The sequence below is a fragment of the Amphiura filiformis genome, chromosome 14 (assembly GCF_039555335.1).
Source record: "Amphiura filiformis chromosome 14, Afil_fr2py, whole genome shotgun sequence".
Classification (NCBI taxonomy): Eukaryota; Metazoa; Echinodermata; class Ophiuroidea; order Amphilepidida; family Amphiuridae; genus Amphiura; species Amphiura filiformis.
In genome coordinates this window covers 30,490,156-30,514,501 of record NC_092641.1, presented here as the reverse complement: position 1 = coordinate 30,514,501, position 24,346 = coordinate 30,490,156, and the positions used below count along the sequence as shown (strand labels likewise).

The following is a 24,346-nucleotide window of genomic DNA, read 5'->3' as shown; positions in this document are numbered from 1 at the left end:
CGTCATCAATTTGAGCGTGGGAAATTACAGCAATCAGCTGTTTATTTGTAAACAAACCCACGATGATTTAAGCTTTTATGCCGATGCACTCGTGACTTTTACAGGATGAAGTGACTGGTTTTAGTGATTAAATAATGTCGTTATTTTGCTGATAATTTCAGTAATGAGATTGGAATTGTAAACTTGATACGTGAATATTGAATATATTGTTGTGCATTGTGAAGCTTATAGTTTACTTACGCTGGGAAACCAGTACAATATAATATTGATAATTTTATATGTTGTCATGAGTCACCTTTATTGATCTCATTTCTTTAATTAAGTTACTTAAATTAATTAATTCACAATCCGTGGCAAATCACAATCAATCTTACAACCATTTTATAATTAACGACGACCAGGTATTTATGCTATTCATGATCCTGACATTTAGGCCTATATTTCACATCGATCCTTTGGGACTTTCACGCTACCATGATTTAGTCCATATTTATATTTGTAGGCCAAGGCACATCCGTTTCAATATGAACAATTGAGTGTGCTCTTTCATTTTTATGACATAAAATTTGAAAAATATTGTAAGGAAGTAAAGGAACACTTGAGGTTTTGACTTTTAAAACCTACATTTTGGTCAAAAAATGTGCTTGGATAGGTAGTTTTCAACAGACTTACCACATTCGCCTTGCTATAACGGCTACATCAGTAAAACTCTTTAGATCCCAAATTAAAACAAACCTTATGGAAATGCACACTTAATATCTCTTAGTTTTGATTTACTTATTTTTATTTTTCTCCCTTTTAAAACAAAAAATCGATTAAAATTAACTGATCTCCTATATTCACAAAATGTCAGCTTTCTTTTGCGATATACGTGAGCATATGTTATGAAATCCTAATTTGTCTTACACTTATATTCTGCATGTTCTTTATTCATCATTTTTTTTCCTGCTTAGTTCGTTCTACATGAATGTATGAAAGAGGGTGGGGGGGTGTTTGTATGTATGTAATTGTATTTTATTAGACAAATTAAGAAACTTAGGCTAAGGTTAAGGGGTGCTTGTTCAGGCCTTTTTGGCCTTCTGAGCATCTCCTCATTCAAATGTGTTGTTTTGCTGTTATTGTATTGTTGTATTTTGAATGAAATAAAGACTGATTGATTGATTGATTGCGTTATCTGGTTGATCAAAATGGTTTTATGAAGGTCGGAAAAAGTATTACATGCAATATTCGTGAAATTATTGATTTAATTGACTACACTGTACTGATGCAATGAAGATTCCTGGGTCTATTGTCTTGCTGGACATTGAAAAAGCATTTGACAGTGTGGCACATGATTTTCTCTTTTGAAGTGTTAAATATATAGATTTAATTTTGGGGAAAACTAGGAGAAAAGTTATGTTAGCAACAACGGTTTCCTCGCCAACCCCATTGATATGTCTCGCGGTATTTTCCAAGGTTGTCCAATTTCGTCTTTTTTGTTCCTTTTTGTGATTGAAATTTTAGCTATTGCCAAAATAAAAAGGCTTAAAGTTGGAAACACAGAAAAGAAAATCAGTTCACTTGCAAATGATACCATTTGGTTTTTGCAAGGGGACTTCGAATCTTTTCAAACTCTTTTTAATGTTCTGAAAGAATTTGCCTCTTTTTCAGGTTGTAAGATTAATATGTCCAAATCCGAGGCAATTCATATTGGTAGATTAAAAAACTGGTGAAACTCGGTATGTATAGTTTGTGACCTGTAGTTTGTAAAATGTATAGTTTGTGACGTAGTAAAAACCCTTCTTTTTGGGTAAAAATGGCATGGTAGTGGGTAAAAATATCAACTTGCTGTGACGATTTTGACATGGTGGCAAATTGTCCGTTTAGCTGACATGAACCCATCCGGCGGCGAGTGGCATGATAGAGCGGCAACTTGTGAAACCGCCCGACCGTATGGCATTTTCCATATACTCGGTTAGTTTTGTGGGGTTCATTATTGAACCCCAACGGTTTTAGCTTGTATTTATATTATTTTTTAACATAGGCCTATTTGTTTGTGATATTGCAAAATAATCCCATTCAATTACCCGGGTCAATTACACGGTTGACGATGGAAATTTACTGAATTTAGAGAATGCACGGCGCATACCACGTACCTGCATGAACCATAAAAAGAATACAGTTTTGCATATCTAGTGTGTTAACCAATGTCAAATGCCATTGGCTGGCCATAAGGCCATGTTGATTGTTAACTTCCACTTCAAATAACAATTAGGCCAAAAGAGTACATTTTAGATGGTATTAAGTCCTAAAGAGTACCGGTAGCCTACATTATAGATCTGAGACGAAATGTTGGTATTTTCGTCTCAGTTTTAGATGGTAAGTCGGACTCAAGTTGAAATTGTTAACCCTCTACAACCAAAATGTGCCAAAATTGTTTTTATCGAATAACTCTGTAACGATAGGGCGTAGATAGCACAAACTATACATTTTTTCCTTGTGATCAGACAAATAATTTGGTGTAGGCCTACATCATCAGGTAACGTGAAAGAAACACTGCTTGTTATTTTGGCCGTTTAACACGCAGTTCTATGGGAGGACAGAAAGTCATAATTTCTTGAATTATGACTTTATAAATCAATTTTACTTTGTTTACCTACAAACACAACAAATTTGGCTGATTCCATTTAGGTGCAAGTTGTGACATGTGTAAACATTACAAATATGCCAAAAATCAGGTTTGAAAAAATTAACCAAGTTCATATTAAAAGATCGTACATTATGACTTTAAAGCTTATTAAGCCATAATGTACGATCTTATAATATGAAATTGGTTTATTTTTTTCAAACCTGATTTTTTTTTGTATATTTGTAATGTTTACACATGTCCCAACTTGCACCTAAATGGAACCGGCCAAATTTGTTGTCTTTGTAGGTCAACAGAGCAAAGTATGACATATTTTGTGCATTTGTATGAGCTTGGAACGGTCCATGGTTTTCCATGGATTAGCATGTGTTCCTCACGGACCAACCTGGGTAAACAAACAAACAAACAAACAAACAAATATTATCATAATTTAAAAATTAAAAGTTTCTTTCACTTTACCTTGTTATTTCAGCTTAAAATGGACAGCAACCCTTCCCGACAGTATTACTAGTATTATTTCAACATTTTAAATAAAGAATAACAAAATTAAATTTGACGGAAATCGTACATTAAGGCTTTAGGAGGCTGGCATTTTCTTGGAAGGGGCCGAGGGGTCCCAAATATAGGTTTCTACCGGGGTCATAGAATTTTTAGACAAAAAATAAGGGGTTATAAATTTTTTAACACCAATAGGTGGGGTTATAGAATTATTATCATTTTCTTGCCCCCCCATTTTACCCTCCCACCAGGCCTTATAATTATTGCACTGTGATAGCCCCTAATATAAGCGACGGTACCGGACAGCTGTAGTTTGGCTATCGAAAACTAATTTCATTTTAATATCGCCCAACACTAATATGGGCGAAATGCTTAATTCGGAAGACTTGCCAAAAAAAAAAAAAAAATATAAATACATTTTTTTGTAAAACGTCGACGAGGATAATTGCTTTACAACCTTTGGACAGCTATAGTCAGTAACAGATGTCACTTTATCAGCTTGAACAAATGTAGATTTTTCACCCTCCTTATATATGCAGGTGATTGGTGAATATAGGTAAATGTCTCAGTTTGTAAGTTTGTAACTTAAAAATTAGATTTAACAGTCAACTTTCACTTCTTCTGCCAGGTCAGGATATTTTACAAATAAGCTTACCAGCCATGCTTTAAATAGGTAACCCAGGCAAACCTTAGTTAACACATTTGCTAGTCAGCCAAATTCGCCGACAATGTCAATGCATATTTACACAGAAATTTTAAACAACTGGCCGAAGAAGGAAACGTACATAAATATGTTTTCAATACTTCACTTGACCCAAATATATGATTTTTTATGGTGATAAGTCACTCGCACATGGAATTTTAGAGGGATTTGGATAGCAGTTCCATTAAAAAAAGCTGCTATCATAATGAGACTAAGATCTAGAAACACCCCCGAAATGCCGTTTGGGGGAATTTTGCTAGCTGAAACTTTTTGATGAAAGTCAATCTTTGACAAGATGTAACTTTGTTACGGAAAGTGCTATGAAAAAATGGTTTTCAGTTTTGGCTTTGTTTACTCAAGGGCTTTGATTTGATATAAAATGATGCAGTTTGATGGCAAATTTGAATTCACCTAGCATACCTACTTTAAACCTACATGAGCCATTCCATGTCAACTCCAGGGATGTGCACCGCAGCACCTCTTCATTTTTTTTTCTTTTTCTGTGTGGTGGTAGATATTAATGAGAAAGTAAAATCCTGAAAATTTGAGCTTCATAAGTTCATACTCCATTTCGTTTTCCCGTGGCATCAATTTGAAATTTAGTGGGGTCAGCGTAAAAAATATGTCGCAACGCGAAAGACGATGTTTGGAGGTCCAAAAATGTATAAAGGGAACCCCAACAACTTTGAAAAGTATGTATCCTGGGGTACTTTTTTTGTGTAGAATTCAAATCTGGCATCAGAAAACTTAAATGACTCCTTTACTTTAAAAGATAAAGGGCCCTCAAACATGCAAATGCAACTTCGTCCATCCAGGTCAGGACCAACTTCGGGGGGTCAGAACTCCAATAAGTAAAAATAATTTTTTTGTCCATTTCTTTGTCAGTCAGAGCCCTTTGGTAGGAGATTAGTTACTCTTATCCCATATTGAGCCTATTAGAATACTTTTAGCTGAGATATTGTACATTTTTTGTACATTTTGACCCCCCTGAAAACCAATGCCAGACATTTTGCCCCACCATCAACTTCAGGTATGTTGAAAATATGTTCTTGGACAACATTTCTGAGAGATATTGGCTTTGGGACTCGATGACTTTGCTTTAAAAACATCAGTTAGGTTTGCCTACTCATATGTCATTCCAACCACATCAACAAAATGGGTTGGTTGGTCAGTGGTCATCCCCTCAAATTTTGCTGAAAAACATTTCTAGCATACATGTACCTCTATGAGCATAATGAACACATGGGAAAAAAATGAATGCTCAACTCCAAGCAGTTTTGGAGATATGGCTTGTCAAAATTTGGCCCAGGCCCCCACTTTTTGCTCTCTCAAGTTGCGTGTATGCATTCTTCTGTACTGCACTATGTGCGCCTGTGTAATATCGCAGAGCCACTAGCGTTCGTGGCCACGCGTTTTGAACTCGCCACCCAAAAATGGTGGTTTTGTTACGCTTTTCCAAATCGAGACTCGTTCAAATTGTTATATCTCTGCTTAAACAAAAGGTATTGTAGTGTGTTTGGTGTCATTTTGTAGCTACATGAGTGACCTAACAGACCTCCAAAGGAGAATTGTTTGTCAGCTAAGATAGTGGAGTTATAATTTTTTGAGTTCAGAATGGCCGAGGTGGTTGTTGTGGCGGTGGCGGTTGTGGCGGTGGCGGTATGTACAAAGTCTATGAGAAATATAGATTTTGTTTGTGCATGTTGAATCAACTGATCATATCTTTGCATCCATATGGGCTACAGGCATGGTTAAGAGCTCTTGTGAAAGGTTATTAATTATGCTAATTGTTTTTAATCATTTTGAACTCTTTATGATTGGTTTAGTCTATAAAATACAAACTTTTACGTACAAAACTACCCGCTTTCATATTAAACACTGTAGTAAGCAATGCGGATGTCTTCAAAATCTAAAAGTTGCTGTAAATATTTAATTACTTATCCTATCATAGTCAAAGTATACATTTTCTGAGAGGAAATTTGATGAGGAATCTAAATATGGACTTACTTTTTCTGTATGGGTTAGGGTAAAATGTTTCAGTTCAAAATATGTTGAATTGTAAAAAATTTGAACATATTTTGGGACACCCTGTATTCTGAGATTACCAAACAGCTGTGATTGTTTTTCTTCCCCAGTCAGTAGGACCCCCCTAACCTCTAACCAAATCAATGTTGTTTACTTTCAGTTTATAACTGCAAGTTAGTAATAAGCAATGCATTAAGTGACCCATTTTTTATTTGGAATTTTTTATTCCACCCTGTATAACTTCAAGGTCACCCTGTACAATGAGTTGAAATGTGTATATTTGAATTGCTTATGCCTTCAGCTTTTCAAAAAATGTATACTTTTGCTAGTTTAGGGTTGATAGTTGTGTAGATATTCTAATTTGAAACTTGATTGGTGTAAAAATTCATAATATTTGTGATGTAACGCTAAGGGTGGCGAAGTCAAAACACATGGCCTCATACAGTCTGTCCACCTCGAAGTACAAACCAAATCTGTGGCATTGGGGGGTCGATGCTTTGCGTCACACGCACTGCGTGTTTAAAAAAACGCGACGTGTAAAGAGCGTGGTGCGCTCGGCAAGTACAAATTGCGCAGCAGTTATCGCGCGAAAGAAACATTTACACACGCATTGCACTCTCATACCTCCAGTTTCCGAGGTCTATTTACATGTACTTTGTACTTCGAGGTGGACAGACTGTAGTGTTCGATCTTGGCCAAGAATGACTTAATTTACCTGTCTACAAGTAAATTTTGTTTTATTGCTTCAGTTTATAGGCCTATATATTGGCTCTTCATGTTATCAACTAAATTGCTTTTGTACCGGTACATCGTTTTTCGGTCGGACAGCATTGACATTTTTTGCAATGGATGTTATTTATTGTGTAATTGAAATTTGGATGAAAGTTACTTCGATGATTCAACTGTATCGTATGAGTAAAATGTGCCTATTTTGAACAGTCTAAAATTTTGTTGAAGTGCAATTTTAACAACATTTTTGATGTGATGATCGCCCGTCGAGATCGGCTGTGTTTACTTCTGAACTTCCATTGCTTTACACGGTGTCATGCTTCAGCGAATCCTACTAGATTTTGAATGCAATGGTCTCTAGCCTCGAATGTGAAACTATCGGTGAGCAAATTTGTGGCAAAGTAAGGCCCTCTACATGTATAGGGAATTTAGAAATGCCTTTTTGACTTTTCACCATCCTCATTTTTCTTTGAGTAGGGATAACCATCAAAATTTCATGTTGCCCCTATTGCTACAAAAGATTGTTTTCTGGATAGAACTCATCAATAGAAGTATTTTGGTGGTTAAATGGTCAAAGTCGGTCAAACTCAAAACCTTTCGAATTATGAATTTTCAAAGTTTCCCATTCTGACCGGTCATTGGAGCGAAATAAAATGACAAATTTATTGACAAGGTCCAAAAATAGCAATTGGGAGCAAATTTGGCATAAGCATATATTTACCTTTATATATTTCTTTATTTTAACATATATATGCAAACATGAAACAAGCATATTGTGAAAGTATCAAAGGGGTTTCTTATGAAATGGCACTTTACTAGTCAATGGCATAAATTATTTTTTCAAACCGAGGCATTGAAATCATGCATTTAGAGAACATTTGCCAAAAATCATCCAAGATGGCCGATATGGCACAAAATCAAAATTGCACTAAGTACAGGTGAACTCTTTTTTTCACAACCAAAAATTTCAATGTTATTGGGTTTAATATGACAATATCCATGCAAACAAAATCTTAAGTGTCATTGAAGGTCATTGACTCATTCACAACAATAGAGGTTATCCACTTCACTCATCATGCTCATGTGTGACTTCTAACAAAAGGTGCTGGTTCCCGTAGTATTCCTCATTCAAAACGATTCAATGCATGACCTCGGAGTTACCCGCATGACTTTCGCGGGCTATGTTGAAACAGTTATGGTTGCACATTCAGGTACTTCTTTTGAAAGTTCTAAACAAGGTATAGCCAGCAGCAAGTTGTAGATGGTATAGGCCTAAATATAAGAAAACGTTTAGGGTTGAAATCAGGTGAAAAATACATCGAATGAGCACGAAACTTCACATTTATGTTCAGAAAGGTGTCTTCTTAGCATGATTCGAAAGGAGTATGGAAATTCCAAAGGGAAGCTGGTGATTTAATTTGTAACTTGAGATCTACTTGTTCAATTTTTTAACCTTTTTACAGAGGGTATGATAGAGGTATTACTGGCAACTCTGCCAAATTACAGCTCAGTAGGCCACGTTTTTCACTTGATCTTATTGACATGAATATTTTGTGCCATTCTTGAGCAGTGCTGAACTCAGCCACTGGCAATTAAGCGCACTGTGGCGATGGACCAATTTTGACTCGCACTTTCAGGAAAATGAAATAAGTTATGTTGCTGTAATTTGCAAGATAGTTACAAAATATAATTGGCATTAACTTCCCCAATTTTTACAGAAAAATATTGAAAAATAAAATAATGAGATCAATTTAGAAATGTCTGTGCAAGCAGTGCACAGTTGAGCACCCTGCATGTCTATGGGAGTGTTCTAATCAAGTTGATGGTTCATTGGTCATCCCTACTTTGAGGTAGATTTTAAATTAAAAATTTGTATGCAAATTCAATAAAAAATAATTCAATAAAAATTTGTTTTGTTTTGTTTTGTTTTGTTAACACTTCAGATGGTTGTGTTGCATATTGCACTCAAATGAAGACTTGAAGACAATTTTGCCCCAGTCGACAGTCCTTGTCGATTCGCAGCCATCATACATCAAATCAGTCTGTGAACTCCCGGTGTGAACTCTGCAGCACCAAAGCTTTGATCAAAACCCCACATAAAGGTAAGATTGTTTTAGATGCTTTTTAGATCATCTTAGTTTAATAGTTTGTCTTAAAGCCCTTGTGTGCATTCATGAGTGCCTGCTTTTTGCGCCTTTTGTATTCAGTAAGTTTCATTTTTTGTCTGCTGTTTTTGATCCAAAATCCATTAACCAAATTCAACAACACAAGAATCTCACTTCTGACATAGTCAGAAGTAAAAATAGCATAAGTTGTAAATCTTGATAAAATTCTTCATCTTGAACACCCTGAATTATTGAAACTTTTTGGGCCTCATAACTCCTAAACTGTTGGTCCATAAAGTGTATCAGAGTATACTTAGAATAGCAAAGACTTGACGGATCCATCTGTGAGGTCAAATTTGGGCACAAATGCCCAGTTTTGGGCAACATAATAAAAATATTTTCCAATAATTTTTAAAAACTAGATCTGGTAAATATTTTTACATTTTTTGAAAATGAATCAAAGTTGAATCTCACAAACTTTTGTAGTGTACACAGAAATTGATTTGCAAGTATCAAATGATTCCTGCAAATTTATTTTGCAAGAATCAAGATTAATTCCGGCATTCCGCACTGCGAAACGAAATTCAGACTCTGCCACTATGCATAAGTTCAGGTCATTTGACCTATGTATACAAACTTCCATTGCTTAACATGGAAAAATAATTATGAACATCATTTTTCACTAGGTTCGCCATCGCAAATAATAATAAAGGAGACAAGCAGAAAGAGTGATCCCCTGGGACTCGAATCCAGGACTTCAGGTTTACAATGACCAATGACTTAACCACTTGGCTACCATTGCGTATTTGTTACCCTGGGAAAGCAAGCCTGTAATGTTTTGTTTATAATCTCAGCATATTTTGACATGGTAAATAGGCCTATAAGAATTGCTAGGTGATGTGTGGTGCTAAAAAAACTGAAAAGCACAATCAATACTTTCCTGGTCAACTTCTGTCACATTTTAATTACAATTTTCTAAACTTTTTTTGTCTTGCAGAACCAACTTGTACAAAATGGATCCTTCTGGCAATCATTGGATACCGCCGGTTCATCATATGCATCATGGAGGACAGCCACAGCAAAATCTACCCTTTATTCTCCAGCTGGGTGATCACACCACTGACCCTCCACCAATCGAAATCGCCACCCTGGAAATGAGGGAAATGGAGACCCAGACGGTACCCCTTTGGTCCGACCTGCTGCGTTTGACAATTCAGAGGTATATGGCGCACAGGCTGCAACCACTGCTAGATACGCACGTACGAGGGTACAACTGTGTCCATCTTAGGGGGATGACGTTAGAAGAGATCTTGGCCATTGTCGTGGAACGCCACAATGCGCTCTGTGTGGATAAAGATGTGGTCGCTAAAAAGCAGTCCAAGTTGGTACCGATCTCACTCGAACAATTCACGGAGACTGAGGCAGCTGCCGCCGCGATGGTAGACTTACTGCATACACAGCATGAGGATATTTTGCAGCAAGGTAACTCAAATCAACCTGGAACAATGGAAACTAATGACAATGATTCATGGAGTACCAACTCGGGAACTGCACCTGGTACCAAAAAGGTGAATCGGAAAAGACCACCCGAAAGCACCAAGGATGAGCTGATGCGAAAAGGCGTGAAAATCATACGCTGCGACCCACCTGAGCATATCATACAGCAAGCGCAGAGTCTGTGGAAAAATCCAAGCTCCAACAAGAGGAGACATATACCGGCAAAACAGTGGTTCATGTGTGCTGAATGCGGTGTAAAATTGAGGGATATCAGTAAACTGGCTCGACATTCCGCTCTGCATAGCGATCTAAGAACGCACAGCTGCACTAAATGTCAAAAAAAGTACAAGTCGCGAGACATGCTGACAAAGCATGTTAGGACGGTGCATGATAAAACTTACAAGCCAGAGTTCAAAATGTTCTGTCCGTATTGTGGAAAAGGATTCCATCAGAAGGTTCGCAGGGACGATCACATCGCAATTCACACAGGAGAGGTGCGTTACAAGTGCGAAATTTGCGAGAAGGGATTTAGATCAAAGAAGGCTCAAAACATGCATTTTGTTGTAAAGCACGACCAATCCAAGGCTATCAAGTGCCCTTTGTGTCATTGCGTTCATGGATCCCGATGCGAGCTGGTCAGGCATCTGAAGATCAATCATAAAGCGCAGGTGCCACGCCCCATCAAAAATGTGCGGTCGATCAAGTGCTTAGTCTGCAATATCGATTTTCAAACTGAGGAGATGTTATTTCAACATATCACCCAGTTGCATGGTACAGACTGCGAATCGTGTACACGGCGGGAAAAACGAGAGGTGTTTCTTACGGAAGAAGCGCAGAGACGCGGTATGAAATCTGACGAATTGGTGGGGAAAACGCTTGATGAACTAGAGAGGTGGGTTAAAGAAGAGCAGAAAAAGGAATTTAATGAAAAAGCAGCACAGGTTGCTGCGGTCAATCACCTCTTCATTGAAAAGGTAATTGATCAGGGAATGGATCCGGAAGAAGCCAAAGATATTAAAAAAGCAAGGAAATGGTACATACAGAAGAAGAAAGAAAAGCGGCAAGAAGAATTGCGATTAAGAAAAGAAGCAGATGAACAGTTGGCGAGAAAAGCAAGATCGTTTATGGCGAAAAAGAAGAAGCAAGCCGAAGCGATGGAGAAGAGGCTAAAGAAAGAAATGGTATCCGATTCAGATGATACCGAATCTGATGATATCGAAGATGAAAAGAAGTTTAAGAAGGAAGTTGTCGAGGAAAATGCGCAACTGAGAGCAGAGATAGAAAAGTTGAAGAGTACAATTAATAAGAATGCAATGGAAATTGCTTTGGATATAGTGGAGGAATTAGAAACTAAGGATGTCCTTGGTCAAGAGGTTGACAATCAGGAAATGGCAATCGTTAAAGCGGAGTTGGAGGCTCGTAACAAGAAAGGAAACAATCAGAAATCGTTACGCAAAGAAGATAATCGGTTTACCTACTACGCAAGGAAGCAGTTGGTGATGTCAACCCATATGTTGCGCTTGTATCGACAAAAAGTGTCACTGCGACTCGACCAGAATCCCCTTCCAAATCTCCTAAACCTTGCCGAAAGAGAGGGCGGTATTCAAAATCTCCGGAAAGGAACATTGAGAGTGTGAAAGAGGAGGAGAAAATCACGGTAAAAGCATTGGGTAAATCGTTTGTGCTTCCAAAAAATCTCAGCATAGCGCAAACTCCAAGCCCAGGTGCAGATCCAAACATGTGCATCGTGTACTCGCAATCGCCACAGACGACTCTGAACATGATTAAACGAGGGACGATCACATACATTTTTGTTCGCAGTGATTCTGCACGGATTTTGCCACACACATGCGTAGTAAACCGACACAGAGTAATTCAGTGTTCAGTCGCAAGATGTTTGTAAATAGTAATAATCCGGAGGAGGTCAAAGTGAAACTACTAGCGGGAACACTCGATATGAAAATTGTGCCAATACTGCTGAAGCCAAGCCTAAACATCACCCATGAGACACGGGATAGTGCGTCTCCCTCACAAAGTGAAAAATCAAAATCTACAGTAACAGGAAAACAAACTGCTGCTCCTAAAACTCCTAAACAGTACCGTAATGAGTACCAACCCAGACACAAAGGCAAGTTTGTTTCTGCCGTGCCTAAGGACCAGCGCCAAAAAGGTGGTGGAACCAAAAAGGTTACCATGAAAGTGAAGGTACCTGCTGTTAAAGAAAAAACAGTTACAAGAAGTATGACGGGCTCTTCAATGGCTAAAAGGGAGCCTGTATCACTTGCAATGTTGCAAGAAAAGCTAGAAACTAACCCTACACCTCTAGCTGATAATGGGAAGAGAAATAATACTCAGGTGGCAGATGTTGACCAAGATAGTGCAGGAATGATGAAAACATTGGAGTCAGAGTTCATTGAAGAGAAAACAGTGCCATTTATAAAGTTAGAAGGCATTGGAAAAAATGTGAATGAAGAAACAAGTTCCGGTGAAGCAAGTTCTGTGCAAGAGCAGCCCGTTGCTTGCCCTGAACCGCAGACTGGTACTAGCTCTGAAATGTCAATGGGTGCCAGCCCTGAATCGCCAATAGGTACTAGCTCTGAACTGCCAGTGGTTACTAGTTCTGAGCCAACTACGGGCACCAAGTTTGAATTGGCTGCGAGCACAAGCTCTGAATTGACAACGGGTACCAGCTCAGAAGCGCCAACGGATACCAGCCCTGTACTGTCAACGGGTATCAGCCCTGCAATGCAAATGCTAGCATCCTTAAGTCAAACAGGTACCAGCCCAGAAATGCCAATGCTGGCACCCATTAATAATAACCATCATCAAATGTAGATATTGCACCAGGGTCACTGAGTCACATGCTTTTGAAAAGAGCAATTGTGATGGGTCATGAACAGCTCCAGTCGTAGAATGCTTTTCAAACACTTGTTGAGTCCATCAGTCAGCACATCATGTTCCTCATTATGTGTGGTGGTATTATTTATTTAAGCAGTCATTTTTTCCAAGAAATGATGGTTGTTTTTTGAAATGATAGTCACAACTTGTGTCTTTACATTCCACAATGACTAATTTTAGATTTTTGATAAAATAATGCCTTCTAACTATTCCCATTATGTATGAATAAGGTGTGTTGGTTGGACTGAGGCTGAGCGTGTTTGGAAAAGCACTCTTCATTTTGAATTCTATGTGCAAGAATAATTTATTACCACAAAACATGAAATATTCGAGTGAATTTAGTTTGAGAATAATAATTTTTTTATGACAGGTCTCCATTTTCTTAGAACTAAATATTTGCATGCAGGTAATATTTCATCAATATTCAACAGTGTATTTTAATAGACAGTAATATGAATCAAATTCTGGACTCTTCGTCTATTTTATACTACTGGAAGACTCAAAACATTCATAATAGTGTACTTAAATGTACCAGTACCAAGGCTTTAGTCAGAGCAGTGGCGTAGCCAAGGTTGGTGGGGGAGGGGGCAGACCCCCCAGTTTGGGTCCACCCTGTAAAAAGTCTTTGGATGGGCAGTTGCTTTGTTCCTGGTTAGACTGCTAACTAGTGTTATTTCGATTCAGAAAATGAATTTCAGTTCAATTCAGATTCAATTCTTATTTTATAAAATTATTTTGATGCAATTTCAATTCAATTCTTCTCTGGTTTAAGTCATGTTGATTCAATTCCAATTCAATGCATTGAAATTAACTGCTAACCAATTTCAATTCCAATTCATAGCATTTGAATTCAATTCATATTCAAATTCAATTCTTATTACCAACACTGATACATTTTATCGGGTATTTGGCGAAAAGCAGTTCAGGGAGAAAGTTTATTTTTTATGGCAGAATCAAAATACATGTATGCATTTTCGATTCAATGAATTGAATTGAAATGAACAAAAAACACATTTCATTTCAATGCATTGAATTGAAATGAAAGAATAAAAGCATTTCGATTCAATGCATTGAATTGAAATGAAAAGAAACAAACATTTCGATTCAATTCACTGAATTGAAATGAAAAATGGCCAAAATCAAATTCAATTCAATTCCTATTCCAATGCATTGAAATAACACTACTGCAGTAAACTGCTGACCATTATCTCCTCACACACAAGGAGAGATTTCTACAGCTTACTGAAGTAAATTGTTTAGTTCTTCCATAGTATACTGTGCCATACATCGAGCATATTACACTCTTAGAAAAAAGGGTGCAAGTTGGAACCCCTAAGGGTTCTTGACCTTGTCCCGTATATGGAACCCTCAAGGGTTCTTCCAGGGAACCTTTACATTGGGGTTCAAGGAGCCTAAAGGGTCTCAGAAGAACCTTGTGACAGGGTACTTTAAAGGAACCATATCACAAAGGTTCTTTATTGAACAGTTCTTCAATTTTGTCCCATATATGGATCCTATGGTTCTTCAATTGAAAGAACCTTTGTGATAAGGGTTCTTTGAAGAACCTGATCAAAAAGGTTCTTTTTTGAACCTCTAAAGGGGGGCAAAACAATCAAGTTACAACACAGCACTTGGGAGTTGAAAAAATGCGACAATTTTACAAATTACATAATGAGAACAGGTGTAATATATTATTTTTCTTGCAAAAATCTTTGTAACACATTAATATCAGTGGCGTAGCCAGTGGGGGGCGCCCGCTTGTCATGGCCGTCGGTTCATGTAAGGCCGTCGGTAGATAGAAGGCGTTGGTGAAAAAAAATTGGGTTAACAATAGACTATTTTTTTACCCAGGGTGACAGAAAAAAGGGGCGAATTTGAAAAAAATGCTGAAAAATTGTGAATTAAATTGAATTATACATGAAAAAATTGTTGTTTTATGTCGGTACCGCTTATTATCCCTTTTTTTTTTTTTCTTCACTTTTTCAAACCATGCAAAAAAATTTTGGGTCAACAAATCACAACTTACGTTGGCAAAAAATATTTCGGTCGGTACATTTACAAGTTGTGCCCTCTCGGTTCCAAAATCCTGGCTACGCCACTGATTAATATAAAGGGTCCATCCATGTTAAAGAATTGTTGGGAATTATTTTACAACCATGGTTTAAGAGTTGATGCATCTTTTGTATTAAAAAAGTGTTGTCCACATATGTGACACAATCTGGTCTAAAGCGGCAAATTTGAAATTGAGATAAAGGCAAAAATATGGAGGTAAAAAACAATAAAATATAAGAAAATAGACGTCACAAAACTTACGTAACTTTAGAACCAAGTATGCTAGACTTTTGGTGTCTTCAGTATATGATAGCCTAATGTTTGTAGAAGGTAATGATTATAGTAACTCAATTTTCAAAAATGCCTCCTTTGGCCCTCATGGACCAGATCGTGTCACATATATGGAGTATGAATTTAGAGTGGTTTTTCATATTATATGTATATATGCACTGTGAGTGAAAGGACGTATATTATGTGACAAATATGGCAAAAATGTATTTTTTACAGATTGAGATAAGCTAATTTTGAAGTACATAACTTTAAAATTACTTCTTAAATTACTGAAAAATAGATGGAATTCATATCTAAATTCAGGTTCATGTGAATTTAAACTGGAGGTCAAATTTGTGTGAGTACAAGAACATTGTACATATACACATAGGATACTCTTGTTTGTAAAACCAGGTTTATTTATCGCCACATACAATATTTTGTTTTTAAATTTCTTTAATTTAATTAATTGATTTAAATTTACCTGTAAATTTAATTTGGCAATTATTTGTAATGGATTTAACATTGTTCTTTAACCTCTTTGGTTGTTTTATTCTAACATGCACATACAATATTGTGAAAATCACAAAACAATTTTGCAAGAGTATCGTATAAAGTCTTGCAAAACCAGTAACAAATTTATATTTTAGCATGAAAAGGGAGTACAAGCAAGGTGAATCGCAGCAAAATACCAAGCCTGTACGCAGGATTTATATTTTAGGGGGTGCAGATTTGGAAAAAGTAGACATTTTTTTTTTGAGGTGGGGGGAGGGGGACAATTTCAATATAAAATTGGACCGATTGAGCCCTTATTTTATTGGTCGAGCTATAAATTTAAAATATTGGACAAGACGTAGTTGAATCAAATACTGTGAACGTAAAGCAACCTATTTTATCATTATTATGTTTTGGATCCAATGTTTTCACTTACTTGGATCCATCAAAACAAAATAATGTGAAAAGTGGACCATCCCAAAATTTAGACCTTTTTTTGACCAATACAGCATATGCTTGCTTTTTTTTTTGGGGGGTAGTGTGGCTGCAATATACATTTTCCATGGCCACCATGCATTGAAAGGGGACTCTTAAATTGTGACTGGGGAAAGTCAACAGGGGCACAGGGGCTCCAAAAATCAATTGTAGAATAAGGGGGAGGGGGAGTTAAAGGTCTGCTTTTGGCCAGAATGAAGATTACTCTTGGAAAAGGAAGGTAAGGTCTGCATTCTAGCTCAACCCCAAGAAAAATTCCTGACTATGGACCTGGCAGCGAATCTTATTATGTTGTATGTTAAACCCATGTAATACCATTGTCATTGGTCAAGTGTTAAGCCAACATTCTCAAGGTTCATTTGGGCCAAAAGATTTATAGGACTGGCCTATCAGTTTCAAGATTTGAATGTTACAATGGTTCACATATGTGTGACACTTTGTTGCTATTGGGATTTTAAGTCAACAGGGGCACTTGCTAGACCAAGTGCAGTGATTCATACATAGTACATAATAAATAATAATAGGTTTTCAAAAGTTTGGGGGCCCGGGTTAGAAGTAGTTCCAGTGCAGAAAATTGGAGTAATAAAAAGTAGGAAATTGCCTGAAAACTGGCATCCCTGTAGATGTAATTATTGAGTAAAAGTGACATCGGTTATTGACGTATTTGAAGTCAACTTCTAAATCAAGCATAAAGTTCTAATTTTTGTTAATTTTGTATTGAACTATAAAAGTCAGTACATCTTGTGCAGGTGAATACCGTAAAAACTTGATAGTTAGCATACATGTACGTGCTTACTATCGAGTGCTTTTAAAACATACAAACATGAAGAGCCCCATCCACAAAAGTGTAATCGGGTATTTGGCGAAAAGCAGTTCAGGGAGAAAGTTTATTTTTTATGGCAGAATCAAAATACATGTATGCATTTTCGATTCAATGAATTGAATTGAAATGAACAAAAAACACATTTCATTTCAATGCATTGAATTGAAATGAAAGAATAAAAGCATTTCGATTCAATGCATTGAATTGAAATGAAAAGAAACAAACATTTCGATTCAATTCACTGAATTGAAATGAAAAATGGCCAAAATCAAATTCAATTCAATTCCTATTCCAATGCATTGAAATAACACTACTGCAGTAAACTGCTGACCATTATCTCCTCACACACAAGGAGAGATTTCTACAGCTTACTGAAGTAAATTGTTTAGTTCTTCCATAGTATACTGTGCCATACATCGAGCATATTACACTCTTAGAAAAAAGGGTGCAAGTTGGAACCCCTAAGGGTTCTTGACCTTGTCCCAGTATATGGAACCCTCAAGGGTTCTTCCAGGGAACCTTTACATTGGGGTTCAAGGAGCCTAAAGGGTCTCAGAAGAACCTTGTGACAGGGTACTTTAAAGGAACCATATCACAAAGGTTCTTTATTGAACAGTTCTTCAATTTTGTCCCATATATGGATCCTATGGTTCTTCAATTGAAAGAACCTTTGTGATAAGGGTTCTTTGAAGAACCTGATCAAAAAGGTTCTTTTTTGACCCACTAGAGGGGGGGGGGGGCAAAACAATCAAGTTACAACACAGCACTTGGGAGTGGAAAAAATGCGACAATTTTACAAATTACATAATGAGAACAGGTGTAATATATTATTTTTCTTGCAAAAATCTTTGTAACACATTAATATCAGTGGCGTAGCCAGTGGGGGGGGGGGGCATGGCCGTCGGTTCATGTAAGGCCGTCGGTAGATAGAAGGAAGGCGTTGGTGAAAAAAATTGGGTTAACAATAGACTATTTTTTTACCCAGGGTGAAAGTTAAAAGGGGAAAATAAAAAAAAAATGCTGAAAAATTGTGAATTAAATTGAATTATACATGAAAAAATTGTTGTTTTATGTCGGTACCGCTTATTATCCCTTTTTTTTTTTTTGCTCTTCACTTTTTCAAACCATGCAAAAAATTTTGGGTCAACAAATCACAACTTACGTTGGCAAAAAATATTTCGTCGGTACATTTACAAGTTGTGCCCTCTCGGTTCCAAAATCCTGGCTACGCCACTGATTAATATAAAGGGTCCATCCATGTTAAAGAATTGTTGGGAATTATTTTACAACCATGGTTTAAGAGTTGATGCATCTTTTGTATTAAAAAAGTGTTGTCCACATATGTGACACAATCTGGTCTAAAGCGGGCAAATTTGAAATTGAGATAAAGGCAAAAATATGGAGGTAAAAAACAATAAAATATAAGAAAATAGACGTCACAAAACTTCGTAACTTTAGAACCAAGTATGCTAGACTTTTGGTGTCTTCAGTATATGATAGCCTAATGTTTGTAGAAGGTAATGATTATAGTAACTCAATTTTCAAAAATGCCTCCTTTGGCCCTCATGGACCAGATCGTGTCACATATATGGAGTATGAATTTAGAGTGGTTTTTCATATTATATGTATATGCACTGTGAGTGAAAGGACGTATATTATGTGACAAATATGGCAAAAATGTATTTTTTACAGATTGAGATAAGCTAATTTTGAAGTACATAACTTTAAAATTACTTCTTAAATTACGAAAAATAGATGGAATTCATATCTAAATTCAGGTTCATGTGAATTTAAACTGGAGGTCAAATTTGTGTGAGTACAAGAACATTGTACATATACACATAGGATACTCTTGTTTGTAAAACCAGGTTTATTTATCGCCACATACAATATTTTGTTTTAAATTTCTTTAATTTAATTAATTGATTTAAATTTACCTGTAAATTTAATTTGGCAATTATTTGTAATGGATTTAACATTGTTCTTTAACCTCTTTGGTTGTTTTATTCTAACATGCACATACAATATTGTGAAAATCACAAAACAATTTTGCAAGAGTATCGTATAAAGTCTTGCAAAACCAGTAACAAATTTATATTTTAGCATGAAAAGGGAGTACAAGCAAGGTGAATCGCAGCAAAATACCAAGCCTGTACGCAGGATTTATATTTTAGGGGTGCAGATTTGGAAAAAAGTAGACATTTTTTTTTTGAGGTGGGGGGAGGGGGACAATTTCAATATAAAATTGGACCGATTGAGCCCTTATTTATTGGTCGAGCTATAAATTTAAAATATTGGACAAGACGTAGTTGAATCAAATACTCGTAACGTAAAGCAACCTATTTTATCATTATTATGTTTTGGATCCAATGTTTTCACTTACTTGGATCCATCAAAACAAAATAATGTGAAAAGTGGACCATCCCAAAATTTAGACCTTTTTTTTGACCAATACAGCATATGCTTGCTTTTTTTTTGGGGGTAGTGTGGCTGCAATATACATTTTCCATGGCCACCATGCATTGAAAGGGGACTCTTAAATTGTGACTTGGGAAAGTCAACAGGGGCACAGGGGCTCCAAAAATCAATTGTAGAATAAGGGGGAGGGGGAGTTAAAGGCCCGGGTTAAAGGTCTGCTTTTGGCCAGAATGAAGATTACTCTTGGAAAAGGAAGGTAAGGTCTGCATTCTAGCTCAACCCCAAGAAAAATTCCTGACTATGGACCTGGCAGCGAATCTTATTATGTTGTATGTTAAACCCATGTAATACCCTTGTCATTGGTCAAGTGTTAAGCCAACATTCTCAAGGTTCATTTGGGCCAAAAGATTTATAGGACTGGCCTATCAGTTTCAAGATTTGAATGTTACAATGGTTCACATATGTGTGACACTTTGTTGCTATTGGGATTTTAAGTCAACAGGGGCACTTGCTAGACCAAGTGCAGTGATTCATACATAGTACATAATAAATAATAATAGGTTTTCAAAAGTTTGGGGGCCCGGGTTAGAAGTAGTTCCAGTGCAGAAAATTGGAGTAATAAAAAGTAGGAAATCAGGAAATTGCCTGAAAACTGGCATCCCTGTAGATGTAATTATTGAGTAAAAGTGACATCGGTTATTGACGTATTTGAAGTCAACTTCTAAATCAAGCATAAAGTTCTAATTTTTGTTAATTTTGTATTGAACTATAAAAGTCAGTACATCTTGTGCAGGTGAATACCGTAAAAACTTGATAGTTAGCATACATATGCGTGCTTACTATCGAGTGCTTTTAAAACATACAAACATGAAGAGCCCCATCCACAAAAGTGTAAAGGGTTTTGAGCAAATCATTGATTCACATAGTTATATACGAGGAAGTAAACCTACAAATGTGTGTCTCAACCCCCATTAGCTCAGTTGGTATTAAAGCGCCGGAGTTTGGTACAATTTCATGTTTTCAAAAACGCTCGATAGTAAGCACATATGCTAACTATCGAGTTTTTACGATATTACGTTACTATATTTCTTTGTTGATTCTGTAGATTTTGTAACATAATGAAATCAATATATGTATAATGTATGTTTGCAATAATTGAAGGAAGTTGTTTTACTTATTTTATTATGATACTGAAAATTGTACATTTTGAAAAATGTCATTGTTAAAACTACAGCAGTGTATTCGCTATCCACTCACCGCAGTCCCAAGGACACAACATTTTTTTCAAAATTGCCTGAAGTTGCTAAAACCATGCTCAAAAGTTTTCAAAATTGCTCCACCCTGCGCGCAACTGCCCGGATTGTGCTATAGTTGCCAAAAATCTTTTGATGTTTGGTCAGGCAATTATTATGCAGCTTTGGGCCACTTTTTCTTGTTTACGTAACATGTTGCAAAATGTCATACGTTTTTGGACAATTTGGTCAAGTTTGGGCAATCTACTCTGTGACATGTGGCCTCTTTGCGCGCATTTCTACCATAAACTTCTCCGTCGCCTCAAGGTGCTGGATTTATAGGTCTACACTCACCTTCACTTTTTTCCAACTCCATCCGGGTTTCTTTTCCCCCCCCCCAGCGCAAACAGAGATCTACACCACTGCACTGATGAAGTGGTGGAATTCAGGTGGTGAAAGACGTGCATTCTCTAAATGCAGTAAATTTCCATCGTGAAACGTGTAGTTAAATGGGAGTATTTTGAAATTTTAAAACGCTTGAAATATCACAAACAAATAGGCCTATGTTAATAAATAATATAAATACAAGCTATAACCGTTGGGGTTCGATAATGAACCCCACAAAACTAACCGAGTATATGGGAAAATGCTATACGGCCGGGCGGTTTCACAAGTTGCCGGCTCTATCATGCCACTCGCCGCCTGGGTGGAATTATTATCTAGGCCTATATCCAGAGCCAATGGGGTTACAAGCCCGGAGGAGTCACTCACTACTTGACTTGCTATGCACCCGCATCCAATAAAAATGTTGAAAAGGGTATGTTTTTCACCACACAGCGTCGTTGACATCTTTTTGAAAAAGGGGTACTTTTTCAGAAGGCATCGCCATTTAGGGGTCCTTTTTCAGCCAAATCCTTAGATGTTTATAGGGTTAGTAATATTATTCTTTGAGTGAGTTTGCACTAATTAGATAAAAATCACCACTTTTTAATTGAATCTTGTTACCTTTGCATGTTTTCTTTAGTATCTATAGGTCTGCAAAATCAAAAAGACACCTTGGGCATCAAATTAGCTCATTTCCCTGTTTGCGCCACTTGGGTATAAATTAGATATTTCTCAGTTGACCTCATTCAGGGTATGGTTTTTGCATGTGTTTCGCCATTAAGGTGGCTGTGTACTCTCAGACATGCATGTAGTAAAAGTGCAATAACTTTGTAATTATTCGCGCAAAACATATAAAAGTATACATTTTTATGAAGGCAAGACATCAATAAATCTTAATACAAATACAGATTTGGGGTAAAAACAACAATTTTGAAGAAAATCACAAAAAGTGAGTTTTTGGCAATATTTGTTAGGTACATCATAACAAAAAACACTCTTTCCAAAATATTTTATTTTGTTTTTAGCTCAATCTTGAGGCTCCATTCCAAAAACGGTTTTTTATTTTTTTGATATTGGCCTTATTTTTTGAGATATTGACCATATAAGGCATCAAAATGAACTTTTAAAATTCAAAAACGCCTATTTGCACAAAATGATGCCCAAAATCGGAAATAGACCAAAATATAAAAAAATGAGAAAACCGTTTCTTGAGTCGATCATGCTTTTTACGATGATCATATTTGCTTACCTATAGATGCTGTATTTATTGAGTTATCGTGTACCTAAATCGTCATTTTACCGAGAAAATGAACATTGAAATAATGGCCGTTGAAGTTTAAAGTGGTCACATTTGCACTTTCATCGAATCTCACAGGAGAATGCGACAGTTTTCGTTTTTGAAACTTATATTACGTGAACATCGGGTAAATCCACAGCCCCTTGAGAAGTTTGAGCGAAATCCATTCATAACTTGATATTTAAATCGGGGAAAGAACTTGAAAAACCCACATTTTATCAGCTAAAACGGAGCCATTTGACCACTAGGTTTTGTGAAATCAGTGCTTCCGTGATGTTTCCATCAGATGCGCCGCGCATGTAGATAAGCGTTGCGTATGCGTAGCGTATTTGTGCGTTAACAAATTGCGCGATACGCAACGCGATGAGTTGTTGCGCGCGTGTACCTTGCTGGTACAACAAAGATTTTCTTTCCTTTTCAATTTCAAACACGAGTGGAATAGTGAAATAAAATCCTTAAAATATTGCAGTTGGAGTTTACAAATCTGGATTTTCATTCCTTGTATTTATAAAAAACATAACAAGGTACAAACATATCATAAAACCTCAATTTTGAGAAAGAAACAATGGCTAGAGTACACAGCCGCGTTAAGGGGTGCAATTTGGTTATGTGAAAATTCACCATTAAGGGTGCATTTCAGAGGTAGTCCCCGAGGTAGTCGGACGCAGGTGGGTAGCACTTCTGTGTGAGAGTGACCCCCCCCCCGGGTTACAAGTTTACAAGTTTTTTATGTCTCTGCCACCATGTACCAAAACATTTGGTATAAGAGAGAATTGGAGGTGAATTGGAGAAAGGTCGGTTTAGCAACCGTTAGGGGGTACAATGAATGAAATCTTAAAAAGGGCTGCAGCAGTTTCGGGAGTGGGTCACCGTGACGATATTACCCAGCAAACACAAAGATGTTTTTAACACATTTTAAACATGTTATATTTGGGGTTTTGGTTTAGAAAAAACGTTTTAATATTAACATTAAATGTCGGGTTATATAAAGGCCATGGAAACGCTTTAAAACGTTTTGTATGAAAACACACTACAACAATATTTTCAAAATGTTTTCAACATGTTATTGTACAATATTTTTTGCAAACATTTTTGTCAAATATTTTGTCAACACTTAAATAACATTATGTTAGAACATTTGCAGTAGGTTATCAACAAATGTTTTTGAATGTTATGAAAACGTTTTATACCCTTAATATATCATTTATATAACCCAACATTGAAACGTTTTCTGGCAACCTTTTCTAACCGTTTGCGAATGATGTCGAAAACATTTTGTGTTTGCTGGGTAGGGGCGTGATTCTAAAATGGACTAAATTGTGATTTTTAGCCCGTAGGCCTATTCATAGCCCAATTTCATGCTGTTTTTCATGATTTTCTACTACTTTCAGGATATTTCACTTCGATTCACACCGGCAACACCCCTGAGAAGGCATAGAAAATTTGGCTCGCATTGCTCTATTTTGTTCCCTCAAATCTGGCATGCATGTAGTGTAGGGGAGACTGGGGCAAAATTAAGTGGATCAAGGGCAAAACGAAACCCGCCATTAACTTATGTATATTATGCTGCCCTCAATCTCCAAGCTCATGTATTTAGAACACAACATGGATCCAGCATTGTTTGTGATGGGGGCGTTTGTGTGAGTTTACAGAAAATGTATGTTTTTCATGTTTAATCCGAAAATTTATAGAAATATAATTATCTGCCAAAGCACTGTGCTTTTGCTGAATTACTTCGATAGCCTTAAATATTAATGACAGGTGGGCTTGTGCCTACTCTATGCATGGTAACAGGGCTA

The 24,346-nt window shown here is 36.7% G+C and overlaps 1 protein-coding gene across 1 annotated transcript; it reads left to right on the top strand.

Annotated features, from left to right (window-relative positions):
• The first annotated feature begins 8,528 nt into the window (after window positions 1-8,528).
• Window positions 8,529-11,820, top strand: LOC140169945 (uncharacterized). Its single transcript, XM_072193255.1, has 2 exons — window positions 8,529-8,683; window positions 9,684-11,820. The coding sequence occupies exon 2, from the start codon at window positions 9,700-9,702 to the stop codon at window positions 11,818-11,820; it is 2,121 nt and encodes a 706-aa protein (XP_072049356.1). The 5' UTR covers window positions 8,529-8,683; window positions 9,684-9,699.
• Window positions 11,821-24,346: the final 12,526 nt, after the last annotated feature.

What these genes read in the sequence shown, in the direction of transcription:
- LOC140169945 (XM_072193255.1), top strand. Translation starts at nt 9,700, where the DNA reads ATGGATCCTTCTGGCAATCATTGGATACCGCCGGTTCATCATATGCAT.